Raw genomic sequence first — 23,236 nt, 5'->3', positions numbered from 1 at the left:
TTGGAATCTTTACTATCCCTGGAATCTAAGCAAGCTTAAAACTTGTTTGTACTAAGAGATTTCACTGTTTTGTTCCAGGTTTGGACCACTACCGGCCTGAAGTCTTTGAACACAGCAAAAAATTGCTTCTTCACCTCTTGATTGCCCTCTCTTGCAACAGCAATTTTCATACCATTGCTTCTGTGCTTCTACAGACTCGAGAGATGGGCGAAGCTAAGACTCTAACAGTTCAGCCAGCTTATCAACCAGAGTATCTCTACACAGGTAACAAAAGGAGTGGCAGAGAGCCTGAGACAGAATCACAAATGCAAAGATGGGGTGTTGGCAGAGCCCAAATTAACTCCCCTAGTGTGATCACCATCCAACTTTCCAAGCAAGCAAGTAGCAGCACGATAAATATGCACCATCTCACCTGATGGTTAACTTGGTTCTCAAAATCCTTCTTCATTATTGAATACTTTCAAATGTCTTTTTCCTTATTATTATTATTGCTACTCTCATTAAATATGCTCCTACTGATACACTGAAAATTAAGATGTCCTTTGGTCAAGAGCATCAGTCTCAAACACTGAAGGATGAGAATCCACAAAACAGTGACCTTTTCCATCACCTTGAGAGCAGGTCATTGCCAGGGTGCCAGATGTATCATTTGTGTACTTTCCAGCTTCCCTGGGGGAGTTTTCACTTTATTAAGTTACTGACTTTTCTGGAAGGCACCATGACTGGAAGTCTACTAAGAATCATTGCTGTTTTGAAACCAAAATTTTCTTAGAAATGGGAACAGGAAGCATTAGCTGAATCATGTTTGAGTCAAATTCTGCTGTGTCCAGGTATTTATGAAAACTTTCCCCAAAGGGTTGACCAGTGGTTTTCATTTAGAATCGAAACATTTAATATATCCTAAAATGATAATGAATTAACATTCCTGAATATTTTGTACATAATTTTGGCACTGGATATGGTGTGGTACTTCCTGTGTCACCATGTATTTTATTCATAATCTTGAAAAGGATGTGCCTTACACTCAGTGCTTTCTTGTCCTTTGACAGACGTTAAAATATTTCTTTGGGAAAAAAAAAAAGATATTTCTTTGGAAAACAAATAGGAAGTCACTAAGTCTGAGACAGGGACTACCGACCTTCATTTAAGCCCTTTATTTTAAAACAAGCTGCACGTTATTGAAAATAACCCATCAGGGCACCTGAGTTGCTCAGTGGTTGAGCATCTGACTTCGGCTCAGGGCATCCTTTCTACAGGGAGCCTGCTTCTCCCTCTGCCTGTGTCTCTGCCTCTCTCTCAGTGTCTCTCATGAATGAATAAATAAAATCTTAAAAAAAAATAAAAGAACCCATTAATAGCCAGAGACACAAAACTCTCTTTACTATAGGTGTTTAATTAAAAGAATCTGAAGACCTCTGGCTGTCCTAACTCCCCAGTATAAGGATGTATTCCATTAAGTACATGGTCTTAGACTGAGAATAGAATAATATCCATTAAATTGTATACCTCTGAGTGCATCAGTTTTGTATTCACTATACCACCGATGTGGCATAAAGTGAGGATTTACAAAACAAAACATACCATAGTCAAGACAGCAGATAGCTAAAATGATTGAATCTGTAGCATACATGGAATAGGCGTACAAAGAGTTTAGAAAATGTCTCTTCTTCATAAACATTTATTAATAGTTATTGAACACCTAGCTTCAACTATGATTGCTTTCAAATCCAAACTAAAAACTTGTGTGATAGAAATGATTGTCTTAATCTTATTATAATAGGAAATCAAGGTACAGAGAAGTTATATAAACTCCCTGAGATTGCATAGTAAATGGCAAAGATGATATTCAGGCCCAGGGCTCCTCACTCCTATTTCAGGGTATCTATCAGATACACCAGAACTATGGACTTTTTATGATTATTAAGTAGGATGAAAGAGATGGTTATGTATATACATTTTCAAACCAACAACATACCCAGAGATATAAAATGATAACTAAATATGAGGTGGGGAAAAAAACATAGTATTTGTTTATACCATATTTCTTTGATGAGATATAATTTATTAAAACATTAATATGCACATAATAGTCACAGTTTTAAGCTCATTTACTCAAAATATTATGTAGAGCTCATCAATTATTAGGTGCTGGTATCCTCAAAAATGGTATCATTTTACCGATTTAAGTAGTCTAATACCCAGGAATAATTTATGAACACAGTAGAATCCAGATGTATAGTGGAAATGTTTGTGGGCCTATCCACATGTGTGTGCAGGTGCACACAGATGCATGTACACATATGTACATCCACACACATGCACACATACCACTTCTTTTGTAGAAAGCATCAACTCAAACATCAGAGTAGAAAACAGCAAATCACACTCCTATTACCAAAAACACTCTGGTTTACATGGCAGTGCAACTATTTCATAAGCAAGGAAAGAATATCAGCCTCATTTCATCATAAGCACAGCCAAAATCAAATGTTTTTCTCCAAAACATTTAAATAACTACACACTTCTGTTTGCTCACCTCCTAAACTCATTAAGCACCCTGCCTAGCACATTCTACCATGACTTTCTTGTCCTACCAGGTGGCTTTGACTTCCTGAGAGAGGACCAGTCATCCCCAGTGCCAGACTCGGGGCTGAGCTCCAGTTCCACGTCGTCCAGCATCAGCCTGGGGGGTAGCAGTGGGAACCTCCCTCAGATGACCCAGGAGGTGGAGGATGCGGATACAACTGCTGAAGCAGATGAGAAAGCAAACAAGCTTATTGAGTTTCTGACAACCAGGTAGTGAGGGGTCAGAAGACAGGGGCCTGTTTCTGGGTTGGTCTTTTGGGGAAATGTCATCACATTAAAACCACACAGGTGGAAAAGCAAGCCCATGGTTTTAGCAAAGCCTTCTTTTCTCTTCTAAATTGTATCTGCTATAGTCTGTGTACCAGGCAGATCCTGGCAGAAGTTGTCTAAGATCCCACTGATGGCACAGTTGATGGGCAGGAATTTTCACGTACAAAGACAACACAGCAGATGGAGGCAGGACACAGTAGTGCCCCACGGTGAGGGATGACTTTAATTGTCTATTAGAGCTGCCAGTATCTGGGAGTTCTGAGACTTGGCAGAGAACATCACTCTGGAAACCAAATATATTAGCCACAGTCGACCCAGGAGCAGCTGCAGAGGGGATCATTGTCTGCTCATTTAATCCAGAGTCATTTATAAATGGAAGTCAGAAACAATAGGAAGCATGATAGGAAAGGAAGCCAACTGATGATCAAAATCAAGAAAGACTGAAAGCAATCCTGTTTTTTCAAGTCTTCTGGTTCTTCTGCTGAACAATTTAGTTTGTAAAGCTTCAGAATTTCTAGCACCCAAGGTCCAGTATTTGTATTAAGAAAACCATGCTTATCTTTGTATGGGGGGGAGGAGTGCTATCTTTTCTCAGTGCATTAAATCCCAAAGTGTAGTCTGCATAGATGTTATCTGATACCCACATAATTTTTCTGTCTTCCACAAATGCACCAATTAGTGCAAAAAAGGAAAAAAGCATTTTCTTTCCTCAATTAATGATTCAGAGTATTCTTTGCAGTTCTCAGTTCAATATAGGATTTAATGAACAGGAAGCTTCGAAAGGGGTTGATAGTGCCTACAACCAGGGTATCTCAAAGACCTGAATGGTTTGTGGAGAATGAAAGTATGCTTACCACTCAACACTGTCAGTACCATGTGTTGGGAAGAGTGTTCTCTGAAATTCTCACATCTGGCTGCATCCTGTTCTTCTTGTTGAAAACCAAGTAGCTATGAGAGGCTGTATTTTTAATTTGTTTCTGCAATATTTGGCAGCCTAATGATATGCTTCTGATAAAAGCATTATCTCTGCAAATCTAAAATGTACAAATAGATTGTACAAATGTACAAATCTAAATGTACAAATAAAATTAACATTTTATTTTGACAAACATGTATCTGTTATGTGTAAACACTGTTCTGGTGAATTGAGAGGTTTTAATTCTGTGGGTGAATTTTGTGAGGTTTTCATTTTGTGAGTAAAACATAAGAGTATGCTCTTAAGCTTTATAAGACTAAAATTTACCCCCACATTAATCAGTAAAATATAAAAATCCATACTGCGCCTTTGGAGTTACAACAGCATACATGGTTTTAAAAATGCAAAATGATTATATTCATATAGTTATATTTTTTAACATTTTGTATGTTTTGTTTAAGGGCATTTGGTCCACTTTGGTGCCATGAGGACATCACACCCAAAAATCAAAATTCAAAGAGTGCTGAACAGCTCACTAATTTTCTACGTCATGTTGTATCCGTATTTAAAGACTCCAAATCAGGTACTTTATCCTATTTCCCCAAATGTCACTTACAACATTTTCTGTAATGGAGCATATTCTTCCCATTATAACCACACATTTCATATATGTGTGTGTGTGTGTGTGTGTGTGTGTATGTGTGTGGTTCTGCATTTAGCATTGATAGCAGAAGAATATTCATAGGGGAGCTTTGAGGCTTAGTTCAGATGTGCCTAACTGAATGATTGTTAATGTCACATATTCTTGCATTATATTCTATCAAATAATTCCCAAAGGTCACTGTTCTCCTTGCTTCATATACCTCATTGGAATTAAACTATGCCTTATAATATTAATTTTATTTAGAGAAGGCCTTGACACAACACACATATGAAAAGATGCTCAAGGGGATCCCTGGGTGGCCCAGCGGTTTAGTGCCTGCCTTTGGCCCAGGGTGCGATCCTGGAGTCCTGGGATCGAGTCCCACGTCAGGCTCCTGGCATGGAACCTGCTTCTCCCTCCTCCTGTGTCTCTGCCTCTGTCTCTCTCTCTCTGTCTCTCTCTCTCTATGTCTATCACGAATAAATAAATCTTAAAAAAAAAAGATGCTCAACATCACTAATCATCAGGGAAATGCAAATCAAAACCATAATGAGATATCACCTCACACCTGTCAGAATGGCTAGAATCAAAAAGACAAGAAATAACAAATGTGGGCAAGAATGTGGAGGAAAAGGTACCCTCATGCATTGTTGGTGGGAAGGTAAACTGGTGCAGCTACTGTGGAAAACAGTATGGAATTTCCTCAAAACATTAAAAATAGAAATATCAAATGATTCAGTAATTGTGCTACTGAGCATTTATCCAAAAAGAAATTGAAGAAAATGAAAACACCAATTTGAAAAGATACATGCCCTCCTGTTTATTGTAGCATTATTTGCAATAGCCAAGATATGGAAGTAATCCAAGTGTCCATCCATAGATGAATAGATAAGGAAAATGTGGTGTGTATGTATGGATATAGATGTAGATATATATTCATTCCATATATATTCCATTATATATGATATACATAATAAACTTACTATATAATGGAATATTATATAGCTATAAAAAGGATGAGTGTTTTTTTTTCACCATTTATGGCAACATGAATGTACCCAGAGGATATTATGCTAAGTGAAGTTAGTCAGATTGAGGGAAAAAATCCAATATGATTTCATTCATATGTGGAATGTTAGAAAACAAAACATGAATAAACAAACAAAAGCAAAATCAGACCTATAAATAAAGAAAACAAACTGAAGACTATGAGAGAGAAGGGAATATGGATATGGGCAAGATGGGTAAAGGGGAGCAGGAGATACAGGTTTCCAGTTATAGAAGGAATAAGTTACAGGGATAGAAGGCACAGCATAGGGAATATAGTCAATGATACTGTAATAGTGTTGTATGGTGACAGATGGCAGCTCCCCTTATGGTGAGTATCACATATAGAGAAGCTGAATCACTGTGTTGTACACCTGAAACTAATGTGACTGTATGTCAAGTATACTCAAATTTAAAATTTTGTCAAAAAAAAAAAAAAAAGAACATGAGTAATAATTATTGACTGTATCAAGACTCAACTGAGAAAAATAGTGAGACTTGAAAACTGGTTACAAAACAGTATCTTGTGATCAAATGTTTTTAACTCTGAAAGTATTTGCTAATAATTCCTGTACCAATGATCATTCAGTATTCTGAACACAGTGTGGTTCTTATTTACACTATCATAGCATCATGATGTTTAAGCCCTCAGCTGTACACCATTCAGATTCAACTTGGCCTGGGCTGATTTGTGTGTGAAATCTAAATTTGATTCCCCAGCATGATGCAACAACTGTCCCTACCTTTTTCCCCCACATCAGGCTGGCCATATGAAAGATAGCTCACTGGCTTTCCCCATTGCTCTGATAATTAGCACATCTCACAATTGAAAACATTCCAGATTAGCCACATCTCTTCTCAGTATCAGAGGATGCTTTCGAAAAAACAAAAAATACTGATAAACTAACATGAGAAACTCATTTCAGAAAGAGGATTGACATTTCTTGTTTTGAGTTTCTCCTTTGGAATGTTTTTGAAATATTAAGACCTTTTCTATCGGTATTTCCCTCACTTAAAGTCATTTAATAATTGAAAGGAACCCAAAGGAAGAAATGTATATTGTTTGTGTGCAAGACATTAATTTGTCTAAAACTTCTGATTATATGAAGATAAGAAAAATGAGAAAACACACGAATCCCTTTACTGTGTCCTTAGAGGGTGCTGGTTTCCCTGTACAGCCCTGCTTTCTGCCATTTCCACTGTAGCACAATACATGTGTTTATGGAAACGCTTGTATTAGTCAGGGTAGCATAGCTGGTATAACACACAACCCCCAAAATTCAGAGGCTTAACACAGGAAAAGATTACTTCTGAATCACATAATGAATCAGTGTAGTTGTTTTTCCAATGGCCTTCCATATGGCGCTTCAAAGACTCTCCAACCTGTGGGTCTGTCACCCGCATCACCCCGTCACTCCCGTTGCTCAGCGGCCTCTCCTCAACCCTCCTCATTCAGCCAGCCAGTGGAGGAAGAGCATGAGTGGAGAAGGACTCCGGAGGAATGTGCAGCATGCCAGGCTCAAACATGGCATCCAATGCTTCTTCCCACATTCCACTGGCCAGAACTCAGGTGTGAGGTCACACCTAACCTCAGGAAAGCCTGGGAAATGCAGGGTGCTGTGTGACACATCAAATAGCCTTTCTTTAAGGACATTGTCAGAGTTGTACTGGTGCTCTACAGTCCTGCAAGGATAATTCTAGCCTTCAGGCCTATTGTGATTTAATTAAGTTTTTGTTAATCAACAGAGGTCCTGACCCCACACGTAATAAAATTAAGTAGGAAAATAAAATAAAGGTAACAAATTCTGTTTTAAAATATCCATTCAAAAATTGTGAACTGCCTGTATGGGTTTAATCCTGTATTTACTACCCTGAATATACACACCTAAGTCCATTTTTCAGGACTCTGTTTGCTCTGCAGGAACATTTTCTTAAATAGTCCCTAGGGTCAAACAGCCAGGCAGCAGCTAAGAACAATGACATTAAATTATCCCTCCTGATTCATTTTTATGTGATGATCAAATATACCACAGAGCCCTCTAGATCACAGAGATAGTCAAAATCACTGTTTTCATCATGTCCTCTGACTTTGTAGTCAGATTTCCTCCTGCAGAGAGACATAGCAGAGAGTACAGATCGTGGCCCAGAACTCAATCATGCACTTTGCCTTACATTTTTATTTCCATCTGATTCAAGTGGTTTTCTGATGACTGAGATGACCTTCATGCTATTGGAAGAACCTATATTCAGACTAGAGTTTAAACGATGGCTGCCTACTTGGCAACACTTACATTTCAATATCTGCATGTTTATAGACTACTCTGAAGAGCGATGACTTTGATATAGGCTTTGGTTGTGTTTTGAGTTGACTAGATCCACTAACAGCTTTCTTCTACATACACAAGTACTCTGAAAACTTGGTCATAACAAATTCTCTCATGAAAACTGGACTGAAAGTATTCCATGCAAAAAGTAGTTCAGAAGAACAATGTAGAAAAAATAGCAGTGCAATAAACAAAAAGACATTTGTAAGTCGATATTATGTATCAGACACTATACTAAGCATGTTTTAAATTGTTGAATTTCCACAACTCTAGGAGATAGATACTATGATTCTCCAGTTAAAAATAAGAAAACAGGCTCACAGAGAATACGTTTCTTTCCCAGAGTCCCAAAATCCCTTGTTCAAAACCAGGACCATCTTGCTCTAAAACTTTGGATTCTTTCTACTACACTATGCCTCTTTAGGATCTATCCAAATTTGGTGGGGTTTTATTTTGTTTTATTTTAAAATGGCTAAACCCTAGACAATACCACCAGGAGGCAGCTCTGTGCAGGTGGCCTGATTTGCATTGATGTCCCAGGTTTGCAGAGTACCGGTTGACCTACCTGTGGCCTCTTGGTGCTTAGGTTTCCATCTGGAGCAACACCTGAGTGAAGTTGCTTTGCAGACAGCCCTTGCAAGCTCCTCGAGGCACTATGCTGGTCGGTCTTTCCAGATATTCCGGGCACTCAAGCAACCTCTGTCAGCACACGCCTTGTCTGATCTTCTCTCCAGACTAGTGGAGGTGATTGGAGAACATGGAGATGAGATTCAGGTATGGAAGGAAAGACCACTGAAGTCATTCTCATTCTCGCATGTCAAAGATGAGGCCTTAACAGCTTCCTTTGAGCCTTCTTTCTCTTGCCAATTATCCCAACCATTTGGGAATATACAATTTATTTTTTAAATTTTTTAGAGGTTAGCTTTTTTATATTTACAAAAAATACTTCAAGGAGCATTGTTCTAGAAATCCAGTGGATATTGTTTTCTTGAGCCAACCACTGAAAAGCCCTTGGAGACTCCTTCTTGGTGGTTTTGTTGTTGGTTTGATTTGACAGAGAACTGAGGAATTATTTGTATTGTTTTGTTTTTTTGCCACCAACCTAGGATGCACTGATGCAGTCTCCCCACCTTGAGAAGGGATCTCTGTTGTATCTCTGCAAAGCATTACCCTTCTCTGTATAGCCAGCCTTCAGTACACTGAGAAGAGCTGAAGGAACTAATGAAGAGAGTAGGTACCACAAGAAGACTCTGTAGGTAGAGCCCAAGGCCTAGGGAGCAGGCCGAAAGCAAAGAACATTGCTGGCTCTGTAGCTTGGGCCAAGCCCTTCTTTCCTTTGTTTTCCATTAGAGAAGTTACTTTATCCTGCACACCTCTTAACTCTAGCCTCTTTTCCTCTTTCTGGCCATTGGATGTGCTTTTTTCAAAATGCCACTAAGGCCCAGCCTTTCTCATATCTTAACTCTAAATCTCTGGTCAGACATTACCATTCTGCATTTCAAATGCCTACCATCCCCCTCAGCAAGGAGCCATGATTGCCCCTTTAACCTTGCCCTCCCCCTGTTGGATTTCAAATGAGATTAATCTGTTCAGGACCTCATATCTAGGAAAATAAATCTTTGTGATTACCTGCTTACTATTAAGCTATCTGAATTTCCTAAATGGCCCTTAAAATTTGTTTTTAGACTCAGTAAGTTCAAGTAGCAATGACTGTCTAGCACTCAATGGTATTAACATTAGACTTGAATAAAGTTTGCTTTAATTAAATTTATCTTCAGGATGTGAACAGGAGTTTTGAGCAGTACAAAATGTTATCTTTGCATGTCTGGCAGGGTTATGTAATGGAAGCACTCCTTACGTTGGAAGCTGCTGTGGATAACTTGTCTGACTGCTTGAAGAACAGTGATCTCTTAACGGTATTATCTCGGTGAGAAGCAGCTTAATGACTTTTGAAATCAAATATGCTGGACTGAATATTTGAGAGATACCTGGATTTGGGCAAAGTCCAAAGGAAAAAATCTAGTTTTTGATGTTTGAAAAGTTTGGTACTTTTTCTTTAGTTAAAAAAAAAGTTATGGCACACTCATATATACCCGTATAAGTATTTTTGAACATCGGGAAGATAGAGAAGAAATGCTATTTCTAAAAAATAGAAATATTTTGTTTTTTCATTTTTTGTTCTATGTCTCTGAGTACTTTTTCAAATTTTATATAATAGTTATCCTACTTTTTGCATTGTAGATAGAAACCAAAACTAAATATTATTTTTTGAATGAATATCTACAAAACTCATCTGAACCTGCACTATAAAAACAGCTGGAATTAATGTTGATTTTACTTGAATAAATTCCTATCTTAGATCTTTCTTTTTTATTTTTGTTCCTTTTGCTCCTGCCAATGTTTAATTACCCATTTCAAATCATTCACAATTTTGTATTCTGCTTATATAATTGAGCTCATTTTGCTTGAAATTGAGTCAGTAATGTTATCATAAATCACACTGAGCCTTGTTTCATTTTTAAGTTGAGCATTTTTTATGGATAGGTAATTTTAGTATGATTCCTAACATCATTCATATTTTTCTATATAAACCTACAGATTTATCTAAGTCAGTAAGAATTTAGCAAGAATGTTGATAAAGAGTTTTATCTATTCAGCCTGAAATGGGCTTAGAGATCATTCCTTGTAGATTTTTTATAAGCATAAAAAATTTCCTTTGATGCAGTTACTAACTTTTTTCTTTCTAGATAATATCCTTTTCATTTCTGTTCTTATCGGTCAGTTAATAGAATATTAAGCTTTGTGCCTATCAGGAATATTTTATTTCTAAATTACTCCTGCCCAAAGTCAAACAAAAAAATAAATGAATGATCAGTAAACTTTACCACCAACTGCTTGCTCTCCTTTAGCTTTTCAGTAAGTGTAAGTCACTATTAGGTTTGATTGTTGCTTTGTTGGTGAAGGTTCTCATTGTTTTGTTTTTTATAACTTTAAGTTTAGGAATAGAAAATTTATTCCTGTAGGTTTAAGGGTATGGGGAAAAAAGAATAGATAGGATTGTTCCAAAGAATGATTTCTCTCCCTTACTGTTTGTCAGTGAATCTTAAAAGGACTGGCACTTTACTGAAGCATGTTGGCTTTCTGTTGAAATTTTTTTAATTTTTTATGTTTATACCCAGCTCTTCATCACCAGATTTAAGCTCTAGCACTAAACTAACAGCAAGCAGAAAGAGCACAGGACAACTAAATGTAAACCCTGGGACAGCCAGTGGCAACACCACAACCACAGAACGGAGCCGGCATCAAAGAAGCTTTTCTGTGCCCAAGAAGTTTGGAGTTGTTGACCGATCCTCAGACCCACCTAGAAGTGCCACCCTGGATAGAATTCAGGCTTGTACCCAGCAAGGCCTCTCCTCAAAAACCAGAAGTTCATCTTCCTTGAAGGACAGTCTCTCGGATCCATCTCACATAAATCATCCAACAAACTTATTAGCCACCATCTTTTGGGTCACAGTGGCCTTGATGGAATCTGATTTTGAGTTTGAATACCTAATGGCCTTAAGGCTGTTGAACAGACTACTGGCTCATATGCCGCTTGATAAAGTTGAGAACCGAGAAAAACTTGAGAAACTCCAGGCACAGCTGAAGTGGTCAGACTTCTCAGGGTTGCAGCAGCTGCTGCTCAAAGGATTCACCTCCCTCACCACCACTGACCTGACCCTGCAGCTTTTCAGTTTGCTCACACCAGTATCCAAAGTATCCATGGTGGATTCATCCCAGGCCATTGGTAAGGCCAACATCACTCATTCTCCTGAAGTTCTGGAAGTGGTTGTGTTTACATTTAGTGTAATAAGATAATGGGCTTCGTACTTTCAACAATTCTGTTTAGAAATGGTTCTTGGGAATAGTGTCATTTCTTTCAAAACTATACATAATATAAATCTTAAAATTATTTAAATTGTAGAAGACATTTTTAAAGCAATAGCATAAAAGGGGCAGAAGCAATATATTAGTTATTTCTTTGTGCTTTACAGATGAAATTGCAGACACTGTCAATTTATTCCATTATTCTTGTACAAATAAAACATTTTTGCTCTTTTTTTTCTTAATTCCTAAATCTTTTTTGTTTTCTTACCTTTTTATCACCTCTTGAAAATTCTCTTGATTTCATCATTTTGAATAAAGCCAAATCACCAGCCATATTTTTAATACCATGGCATGGGGCCCAGACTTCTTTTCATGAAGGTAGAACTTAACATGATGGTACTAAGCCATTACTTAGCATTTTAAAAAGCCTGTTTGATACATTACATGAGTGAGACTTAAATTGGTTGGCCTATGTCTTCTCATACAAGCTTTTCTTAAAATATGGTTTTTGATAAAAGTTTTAAACCAAAGCTTCAGTTCCTTTTAATCTGCTTTTTAAAATCTGTGCCAGTCATCCTTATTCACAGTCCAAAACAATACAGTCACTGTCTCAGAATTACAGATCTACTTCAGTGCCTCCTCTGTAACTGGTGTCATTGTGGTTGTACATTTTTTTCCTGGATTTTGTGTTAGATCATAGTAAAACTGTTCAAAAGACTGCTTTTGCATCACCTTAGCATAAAATCTGCAATATTCCTTCCTACTGCTAACAGTTAAAATGCACCATATTCAGTATGTCCACTGCATCTTCTCTGATCCAGGATTTCCACTGAACGTGTTGTGTCTCCTGCCCCAGCTGATCCAGCATTTTGAAAATCCCAACCAGTTTTGCAAGGATGTAGCTGAAAGGATTGCTCAGGTATGATTTCTGGCTCCATACTCAGGCGGATCCATACAGGCCTTCAGGAAGGTCCAATGCTAAACAGAGATTGCCCCAAAAGGGAAATGAGTTTCACAAAACCTGAAAATCATAACTGATATGGCTGGTAATTTATATTTCTGAGTAGCTAATGCACATTGTCTTGTGGTTTCATTATTGATAAGACAGGTGGAAAGAATCTGTGAAAATCTTATTAGCTAATTATTAAGATAAGTACTTCTGCAGCTTGCAAAAAAAAAAAATAAAAAGTATCAATATGTTTTCCAGATTCCAGAGCAAAATTGAAAACATATCTTATAGCAAAACTGCTAACACATCTTCCTATTCATAAGGCTATTTTATCCCTAATTTATTATTTTCTCTTAAAAGGTGTGTTTGGAAGAGAAGAACCCCAAACTTTCCAATCTTGCACACGTCATGACCCTTTATAAAACACACAGCTACACGAGGGACTGTGCCACATGGGTCAATGTGGTCTGCCGATACCTTCATGAAGCATATGCCGACATTACCTTGAATATGGTGACCTACCTGGCCGAGGTAAGCTCTTCAATTAAGGATAAGCCTATTATAGTTTTCATGGATAAAATATTTATATGGAATGGATAATCTCTTATCTTCATTTATTGTCTATTATATATTATCATAGATGCTGTATGGAATCATCTTAAATCCTCACAACAATTCAGTGATTCAGATACTATCATAACAAAGAATCTGAGGCCAAACCAGATGAAATAATCTGCCATATGTTTAAAGTGGCAAAGCCAGCCTTTATACCTGCTTCAAAAACTTAAATTCCTTCTTTTTCCTATGCTAATGCTTGCCAGTACATTCCAGAAATGGGGAAATTTTATCCTAATTACTCCAGGTGTTCAAATCTTACTTAAAAAGTTATTATGTGGATTGATATGTTTAGTGGTTGTTTGCTCTGAACTACTTAACAAAGCATATATTTAGAAGTAAACCTTTTATCTTCATCTTTAAGTTTGTTTTTAAAAATGGAAAGGGATTTTCATCCTTATACAAGTGTGTTTCTAGTACATTCATTCCAAGGCCCTGTGTCCATTGATGCTGGAAATACACAGCATATTGGACAAGTGATGAAATGTATTCTGTGTAGCACCTCGGGCCACTCACTACCTTAATACACAAGGTCATGAAATCTATGAGAGAAATGGTCTCAAACAGCCACCTTGGTTTAGCGTGTTCACCATTGCTTTTCCTTGGGAGACATGCATGCATACCTCTCGCTAGGGCCTTTTCAGAAGTGATGAGGACAGTACATTCTCACTTTTCTTATAGTTATGTCATGAGTACAGGGTGCGGATAGGTTAGAGTATCAGTCATTCTCTGCAAGGCTCCACAAGACTGCACCCTTGTACCTGGTAGAGAGGGTCCTTGCCCCATTTATCAACATTGATAGTTGATCTTGCAGGATTTTGATTTGCAATCTGGGTCAGCAATACATAAGCTGCATTCAGACTGTCAACAGCCAAGGGTTTTTCCACACCCCATCTTTGGCACTTTAAGGAGCCCCTCTTATATGCCACCCTGTGGCTTTGGATAATCACCTTGGTCCCATCTGTCCCCACAAGAATTACTAAGAAACCACACACATACCTCAGCTCGTAAGAAATACCAGATAACTGACACCAGTGCCCTTGCTTACAAAGGCAGATGATGACAATTTTAAAAGTGAAACGTAAGCTAGCAAGAAGATAAGACTTGTTCGGATCACTAGACAAAAGTTTCAAAACTACAAATGGTATGTGGCAGATACACACATACATGTTATCCAGACAAAAAAGGAAGGAAGCACCGACACACACCACAACCTGGATGAACCTTGAAAACATTATGCCAAGTGGAAGAAGCCAGATGCAAAAGGACAAATATAATAGGATTCCATTTGTACGGGGTACCTAGAATAGGCAAATCTGTAGAGATAGAAAGTGGAATAGTGATCCCTAGGGGTTGGGGACAGGGAGTAATGGGAACTTCACATTTTACAGTTAACAGTCTTCGTTTTGAATGATGAACAAATCCTGAAAATAAATAGTGGTGATGGTTACACCACAGTCCGAATACACTTCATGCCACTGAACTGTACACTTAGCAGTGGTCAGAATGGCAAATTTATGTTATATACATCTTACCACAATGAAAATAAATAAATGAGAATGGATTACCTAATTTGTCCTCTTCAGGCTTTGTCACAAACTGTCACTGAAAATCTTATTATGAACCTAACTTCCCACCAAGCATAGTACATATTAACTCCTACTTCAGGTACTCATGTATTCTTTCAGGTGTTGGCCAGGCACATACGTATAATCTTAGGTAGCTATGATCAGTATTGCCTGTGAACCTGCTCTGTTCATGTGACATTAATTCTGTGTGTGTATTTTCATATGTTGGCATAGCTCATATAGTGTCACTTTCAACAACTGTGATTCTAACAGGTTATTGTAACCCAGTGTGCTTAAACATCTCCCCTGTTGCTTATATTCATAATTTTTTTTTCTATCACAAAGGGACCTTTTATGTAGACTTCTTATCAGATAATATCCAGGTTATTTCTTCTGGTGGCGTTTTCAAAAGTAACTTATCCAGGTTGAGGGCATGGGTACATGAATGTGTTTTATGGTTCTCTACACATTTGGGAAATTGGTCTTGACAGAGATTTCCCCTATTTACGATACTGCCAACAGTGTATAAACCTGGTTTCCCACATCCTCACTATATTTTATTATCCTTTTTATGCCTCTTTTCAGTTTTATATTTTTATTGTTTAAAACTTTAAAATTATTCCCTTTATGTATTTCCTTTCTAAGAATAGTGTTCATTTTCCCACACAATAGATTTGCATAATTGTTCATTTCCTTGTGTGTTAACTGCTCAGTTGTTTCCTTTGGCCTCTTTTGATGTGGAATTTGAACATTTATTTGAATTATCTCTATACTTCTTTGTTTGGAACAGTAACCTTTGATCATGATGTGTGTCACATAAATTTTCTCATTAGTTTGCTTTCTTCTTTGAAAATACTGTTGATACCATAGTATATGTCCATAAAAGAAAATTTCGTAGGTACAGAGAAGTGGGGGGAAAAAACAGGAGGGGGAGATAAGAAAAATCACCCAAAATAGTTATCTAGAGAGAAACACTGCTAGCATTTTGTTCAATTTCTTTCCATTGTTATTTCCATGTAACACCCACCCATTCACTTAGACTTTGACATCATCTATTATACAGAAATTGTATATCCTTCCTCCTTCACTATTTAGTATTATCTGATATCCTTTACTGTCTTTAAAAATGTCATCCTCTTGATTATGTGGTATTTCATCAGACAATTTAGCATAATTTTTTATCCATTTCCCTAGTGTTCAACATTTATACTGCTTATAGAGCTTTCTTGTTTAGTTTTTTTTGTGGGTGTCTTACTATTAAAAATAATGCTTTGGTGAAATCTTACATATAAATCTTAGTGTCTATCTCTAGGTTTGGAAAAGTTCCTAGAAGTATAATCACTATTTCAAAAGACATAAACTGTTTTTAATACTCTTGATGTCAATTGCCAAATTATCCAAGTTACTCCCCACCAATACTGACTGTTATCACTTGGGAAACCTTGCCAGTTTGATAACTAATAACTTGTGCCTTTTGTCTTAATTTGTAATTTTCAATAATTAGTGGTATTTGGTGCTTTCCTTTTGAGATTTATTTTGTATGTATTCCATTTATGAATATTGTATCTATATATTCAGGTGTGCTTACATTGCATTTGTTTTGTTTTTTTTTTAATTTTTTGAGATTTTATTTATTTATTGGAGAGAGAGTACAAGCGAGCATGAGTAGGGGACAAGGGGAGGGGCAGAGGGAGAGGGAGAGACAGGCTCCCTGCTGAGTGCTCAATCCCAGGACCCTGGGGATCATGACCCAAGCCGGAGGCAGATGCTTAACCAATTGAGCCATCCAGGTACCCTACATTACCTTTAATGATATCTTCATTTCTTTAGTGGTTAGGATTTTCCATTCCTTTCTAAGGAAAAATGCAATCATAAAGGTGTTGGGAGACACTGGTCCTTCTGTATGAAAAGGCGGGTGTCACACACCAACTGACACTGTACCTTGCCTCCCACAGCTGCTGGAGAAGGGTCTCCCCAGTATGCAGCAGCCCCTCCTCCAGGTGATCTACAGTCTCCTCAGCTACATGGACTTGTCAGTCGTCCCTGTAAAGCAGTTTAATGTGGAAGTTCTGAAGACCATTGAAAAATATGTGCAAGTGAGTATCTGGATGACTTCACTTATGAACAAGGATGTTTCCAGAGAGTCATTCTAGAAAGACTGGAGATTTGTAGCTTGTACTTGGCTGCAAAGTTATCAGGGTGCCAGGCTGCACATTAATTTATTGGCATCCTTAACCCACTGAGAGCAGTCATTTGTGGTGGTTGACCACACCCCAAGTGGTACAGTAAGAAGAAAGACAGGACAAGCTCTGGTGCATTTCTGAGCCCTCAGAAATGTGTTTCTGCCTCTTGGGGCCTACAGACTGGGTATTAAAAGCAAACACCTGGCTGGGAAGGGCAGCAGTGTTGAATCTGTAGTATCCTATTTCAAAGAAGGAGAAGAGAGAAGGAACTTAGGTGTGCTAGGTTATAGGCCAGGTGTTTCCACATGCAAAGTGTTAATTCAGGGGTTAAAATGATCACTTTGGAGTTGAGAGAAGTCAGGTTAAACAACTTGCAAAAATGTGTTGAAAATACTACAAAAAAACAAATGCAGGGGTGTACTCTGTGAGTTGCAGACTTCAAGGGCAGATGCTAGATTCTATCTGGTTAAAATCATCCACAAAGCCATACAGTGTAAATTAGATATTTTTTCCCTGTTGTCACTTCAACATCACATTGCTTGCAGAAATTATTTACTGCTAAATATGATTCCAAGCCTTTTTTAGTTTCTATTTTTCGAGTTTCATTTCTCCAAAAATCATTTATGCAGGTAGTAAGCATTCAGTAACACTTTCTCACTTCACGGAAGTCCTGGGAGCCAGGGGTTTGGTTCACATTTTTCTACAAATCATGTGCCCTTGATCAAAAGAAAAAAATTGTTTTACTAGGCTGCCTATTCTCACTCAGGCCTGTGGGCTATCTCTGTTATTCGATATCTTATCTTGAATGATGGCTAATTCCACATTCAAATCATGACCTCCCTTGTACGGAATTTAACAGTGAAGGAAATATGGTTTATTTCATGTGCTCTTATTCCAAAGGCTGGGTAAATAATAATAATAACTTTTATCAAGTTAACTTATCTATGCTCAGTATTTTTGTGGGAGAAGCCCAGTTGGCCTGGGGTTTGTCAGGGAGACAAAGATTCCAAAACAAAGTGAGTCTTTTAGGAAAAGTAGGCCTGTGATAAACCAATAAGGAGAGGAAGGGCATTCCAGGACAGGGAATAGCATAAGTAAAGACACAATGGCAAAGAGAGCTTGCCTAGTGTGAAGATCTCCAGGGGCAGCTTGGGGTGGGGGATATTACTCCTGTAGGCTGTGCTTAAAGAGTGTGGACTCCACCCTGCCCACCAGAGGGAGCCCTTGAAGAAATTTAGGCAGGGAAGGGGCATGGTCTGAAGAGTTCTAGAAAGATCACTGTAGTTGGGGTGGGTATGCTGGACTTCAGTAGAGGCCGCAAGCCAGGAGACCAGTTAAGAGGACATTGAAATAGTCCAGGCAGAGGCCAGAGAGGATTCAGCTGATCCAGTGCCAGCAGGAATACAGAAGATGAAAAGATGGGAGCTAACCATGCCTCCCAGAGTCCTGGGTTAGATCATGAGGAAGGTATGAAGTGAGAAGAGAAGAGGCGCCCAGGGAGCAAAGGAAGCAGCAGAAGCCAGAAAAGTAGGAGAAAAACTAAGGAAGACTGGAAGCTGGAATCAGGGAGAGTTTTGAGAAAGAGTGAGTGGTCAATAGCGTAAATGCATTGGGGATTGTTTTTGTTCAAATGGAGGAGGTACCTTATTGGCAAAAATGGTACCTTGTCGTTTTAAACTTCTGTTTATTTGAATATGGACAGAATTTGCTATTTTTTTATTTGCTTATTTCCTAAATGTATTCCCTCTTACATATAAATTGTATTTTTGTGTCATTGGCCTTTTACGTAAGATAGAATTTGAGGCACTGTTTTCCATCAGGGAATTCTGACTGGTCGTGAGAAGTTTCAGGAGCTGGGTCTTACATACAACTGATGAATCACTGAACTCTACCTCTGAAACGAATAAAACACTGTATGATAATTAATTGAATTTAAATGTTTTTTTAAAAAGGTTCAGTTGCTAGCAGTAGACTCGTTTTTTCTTTTTTGTTTTTTGTTTTTTTAATGAAATTGTTTCTGATCATTGAATGTTTTATTCTCTTCAGAGTGTTCACTGGAGAGAAGCTTTGAATATCCTGAAGCTGGTAGTGTCGCGATCTGCCAGTCTTGTTTTGCCTTCCTATCAGCACAGTGACCTCTCAAAGATAGAAATACATCGAGTGTGGACCAGTGCCTCTAAGGAATTACCTGGAAAAACCCTAGACTTTCACTTCGATATTTCAGAGGTATGTTATCTGTTTCTGTCAACCTTAGCAGGGAGAATTAATAGCAAAGATCACAACTAGTTGCCTGGGAAACAGACACTTATTTTATGTTTATTTCAAACTAAGTTTTCTAAGGCCTAAATTAGGTTGTTTTTTAAGAACACATCAAGTGTCATATTCATTAGGGCTCTCAGCTGACAGCCTCTAAAAACAGAAGTGAGCACCCGTTATTTTTTAAAGGATTTTTTTAAAAGATAACTTTAAAAACAGAATGATCTTAAGCATGTTTAAAGCATGACCTTCACTCCTTCTTTACCCGACAGGTGTCATGTCCTATCTTTATGTCCACAACTTTGCTGTCCAAACTCCCAGCCGGACCAGCAAATGACTGAGATTGACAGGAATACAGAATCTGCCTTTACAGTTGCTTCCCCAAACCATGCTGCTTTTTAAACCAGTACAATTATCTAAGGTCTTGCCTCGAGGGAGAAGGGAGGGAGGAGGGAAGGAACCAGTGAACCAAACTAAAGAGTCAGGGAGAGAAGAGGGGGCAGAAAGTAGCCAGGCCTACCCGCTCCTGCTTGAATGGACATTTGGGAGGCCTGTACTTAGTCTAAGATGTGCAAATACTTTACTTTCCTGTCTCGTGTACCCCATGCCCCATAACCTCGCCAAAGCAGAAACTACTTTCTGTCCATTTTGTAACCATGGTCTGGTACAAGAACGGTACTTAACAAATATTCTTCAGAACTGCTGAATGAATAAATTCACTGAAAGAATAAACCAGATCTGGTTATGTGAAACTTATTTGCTCTATTAAGTAGGTTGTAGCCAGGTTGGGTTTCTTCACACAACGGTCTCATTGCCCCTTCAGTACCAAGGTTGAGATACTCTTTTGCTGCCCTCATGATTCCTGCATCTGTATTTAGTATGTGTATGATATTAAGGTATCCAATCAATTATTTTTTAAATTTTTAACATTTTTTTACATTGCTGAAGGGAAAAGCTACTTTTACTCCTTGACTGAAGTCAGTTCTGTTCGAAAGGGGCACAGAAAAGAAGCAGCCAGTCGGCTGCACACCCCAGGAACAGAGCTGCTCCAGAATAAAAAGCTGGAGAACCAGATGAAGAATTTCCAACTGGTGTCTGCCACCTGGGGATAGAGGGGCAGGCCCACAAACAGGGTTCTGCAGCAAGGCTGACTACCCAGCCACCACACACCAGCATGAGAAAGGAATTCTCGGGAAATAAACTTCTAAAGTGTTGCCCAAGTACCTGGCCATGAATTTACTCATTTAAATAACTGAAAAGGGGCAGCCCCGGTGGCCCAGCGGTTTAGCGTCGCCTTCGGGCCACGGGTGTGATCCTGGAGACACAGGATTGAGTCCCACGTGGGGCTTCCTGCATGGAGCCTGCTTCTCTCTCTGCCTGTATCTCTGCCTCTCTCTCTCTCCCTCTCTCTCTCTCTGTCTCTCATGAATAAATAAATAAAATCTATAAATAAATAAATGAATAAATAAATAAATAAATAAATAAATAAATAAATAAATAAAAACTGAAAAGATAGAACCAATTTAAATGAGTTTTTAAATAACTAAGATTTAAAGGTTGAGAAGAAGGAAGGAACTCTGGTCTCTGGTTATAACAATAAGGAATTCTTTTAAGCTCAAATATCTGAAAACTATTTGCTTTCCTGAATGTTTTGCTTCTCATCTTTATCAGTGGTTTCTAGAGTATGTTTAAGAACAAGCAATTGGATTTGTTTTCAGCTGCTAACGAGGGTAGGAAAATGTTGAAGATGTAAAATGATTTAGAATGTGTTTGAACATCAGGAAAATGAGTCTACTTATGACACTGAACTTGTCTAAGTTTTAATCAAATAAGCAGGGCTTGGCTGCTGCTGGGTAGAGTGCTCCCATAGTACACAGAACTATCAAACAGATAGAACATGAACTTTTGTATTCCTTTTTTTGTCAAGACACCAATCATCGGGAGGCGATACGATGAGCTACAGAACTCTTCTGGACGGGATGGGAAGCCCAGGGCCATGGCCGTTACCAGGAGCACATCCTCTACTTCATCAGGCTCCAATTCCAATGTTCTTGTTCCTGTAAGCTGGAAAAGGCCTCAGTATTCTCAGGTATAGAATTCTAGACTTCCAGGATTGGAAAGGAGTTCAGGGGGACCTATGAGCCCAAATGCCCACGTGATAAGGGTTTCCTCCAGCACCAGCCTGACATTGCCCATCTTCTGGGCATCAACACTTCAGTGATGAGGATCTTATGGCATTCCAAGGGAACCTAGTTTATCTTGGAACAGCTCATTACATTGAGTTGAAGTCTGACATTTGCTGCCTCGGCCTGTTGGTCCTAGTTCTCTTAAGACTTAGATGAAATGAGACCTCTCTTACACATGGCAGCCCTTCAAATGGATAAAGAAACCCCACCCTCTCTGCCACTCATCCAAATGAGTTCTCTTTTCTCCAAACAATGCATTCTTAGTTCTCCCAACCAGTTCTACATGATAGGGCTGCACAAGAATACAGAATCTGCCTTTACAGTTGCTTCCTCAAGCCACACTGCTTTTTCAACTAGTAAAATTGTCTAAATTCTTACATTGATGGAGAGGGAAGGAAGGAGGGAAGAGATTAGCAAATGTGCTAAGGAGTCAGGAATTAAAAAGAGGGTAGAAAGTAGTCAGATCTACCTGCTGCTCCATGAATGGACATTTGGGAGGCCTGCGCTTAGTCTAAGATGTGCAAATGCTTTGCTTTCCAGTAGCCCTTCTGACTGCTGTCTCCTAGGCACACACTCCATTCATGGTGTCCATGGACAGTCTGAGGAAAATAGATTTGTGTTAGAACATAGTAGATTTAATGTAGGTATGAGGAAAGCATTTCTAATGCTGAAAGTTGTAACAGACAAGAAAAGATTATCAAGGGGAGTCATGAGTATCTGCTGAAGAACCCAGGGGCTGATTTTCACCCCCTTCCCTGGGAAAGCTTAGATCAACACTGTCCAGTAGAAACACAAAGTGTGCCTCATTTTAAACTTTCTAATGGTCACTTTAAAAAAATTAAAAAGAAACAGGTAAAAATCATTTTAATAACATTTTATTTAACTAATATATTTCATATTATTTCCATGTGCAGCCAATATCTTGCAATTATTAATGAGATATTTTGCATTCCTTTTTCATACCAAGTCTCTGTGTATTTTACATCTCAGTTCTCACTGGCCACATTCCAGGGACCATAGTCCTATGTGGCTAATGGCTTACAGTATTGGAGCAGATTTGATCACAGGACCCCGTGATTAAAATGTGTTTGTGTGTCTCTTTTCCAGAAGAGGACAAAAGAGAAGTTGGTGCACGTCCTTTCTCTGTGTGGCCAAGAAGTAGGATTAAGCAAAAATCCATCAGTAAGTTCTGTCATGTATCATGTTTATGTTGGTACCATATCTTTTTTTACCTTTGATCTCTTTTAGCTTTAAAGAAGTCTGCTGTGAATTATAGGTATGATATCCACCATCTAGATCAAACCCATACATTATTTCTCTCCACCCTATGCTTTTTAACGTCCTTTAGTTCAGAAACAATGAATGATTTTGTTGCTCTAGTTTCTGCAAATAGTTCTTTTCCTTGTTTAAAATTTCTTGATTTTTTATAAATATGCCCAGATATCCTTAAAATATGTATACATCATTCTCTCCTGCACCACCATATTTAATATACATTCCTATGCAGTGTAATTTTGCCCTGTGTATGCATACCTCTTCCTGTGATGTCATTGTTTTACTTATGCACAATAGGGATGGAAATAATGATATATCATTATGGGGTTTTTCTCTTTTAAACATCCACTGGTGTTACAGTTAAAACAACAACATGCCATTGGGCTTTGGAATAAATGAATAATCACAGTATTAGAATTTAGCTTCTGAAGCTTTTAAATAATTTAGAAAATTCAAGTTGTCTGGGAGTCTGTTGTAGCAAAAGGAAAAAAAATCTCAGGGTCTGGTTTCAGGGGTATTTTTATTTTGTCTATATCTCAGCGTCTTTGCGT

The 23,236-nt window shown here is 38.2% G+C and overlaps 2 protein-coding genes across 2 annotated transcripts in view; one reads left to right on the top strand and one right to left on the bottom strand.

Moving 5' to 3' along the window:
* FRY (FRY microtubule binding protein) overlaps positions 1-23,236 on the top strand; it is a 260,678-nt gene that overhangs the window by 185,494 nt on the left and 51,948 nt on the right. The window contains exons 39-50 of the mRNA XM_077868184.1: positions 79-264; positions 2,598-2,796; positions 4,234-4,355; positions 8,373-8,560; positions 9,619-9,713; positions 10,966-11,573; positions 12,475-12,572; positions 12,963-13,133; positions 16,741-16,881; positions 19,015-19,194; positions 21,152-21,313; positions 22,518-22,592. Coding sequence (XP_077724310.1) covers positions 79-264; positions 2,598-2,796; positions 4,234-4,355; positions 8,373-8,560; positions 9,619-9,713; positions 10,966-11,573; positions 12,475-12,572; positions 12,963-13,133; positions 16,741-16,881; positions 19,015-19,194; positions 21,152-21,313; positions 22,518-22,592 — 2,225 coding nt within the window. The remainder of the gene's footprint in view (positions 1-78; positions 265-2,597; positions 2,797-4,233; positions 4,356-8,372; positions 8,561-9,618; positions 9,714-10,965; positions 11,574-12,474; positions 12,573-12,962; positions 13,134-16,740; positions 16,882-19,014; positions 19,195-21,151; positions 21,314-22,517; positions 22,593-23,236) is intronic.
* Positions 21,886-23,236, bottom strand: part of ZAR1L (zygote arrest 1 like) — an 89,888-nt gene continuing 88,537 nt past the window's right edge. The window contains exon 4 of the mRNA XM_077868176.1: positions 21,886-22,009. Within this exon, the coding sequence (XP_077724302.1) occupies positions 21,917-22,009 (93 nt within the window). The 3' untranslated portion in view covers positions 21,886-21,916. The remainder of the gene's footprint in view (positions 22,010-23,236) is intronic.

The sequence above is a fragment of the Canis aureus genome, chromosome 24, assembly GCF_053574225.1.
Source record: "Canis aureus isolate CA01 chromosome 24, VMU_Caureus_v.1.0, whole genome shotgun sequence".
In the NCBI taxonomy this organism is placed as follows: Eukaryota; Metazoa; Chordata; class Mammalia; order Carnivora; family Canidae; genus Canis; species Canis aureus.
Note: the sequence above shows the minus strand (reverse complement) of the source record. Positions and strands in the feature narration are given on the sequence as shown.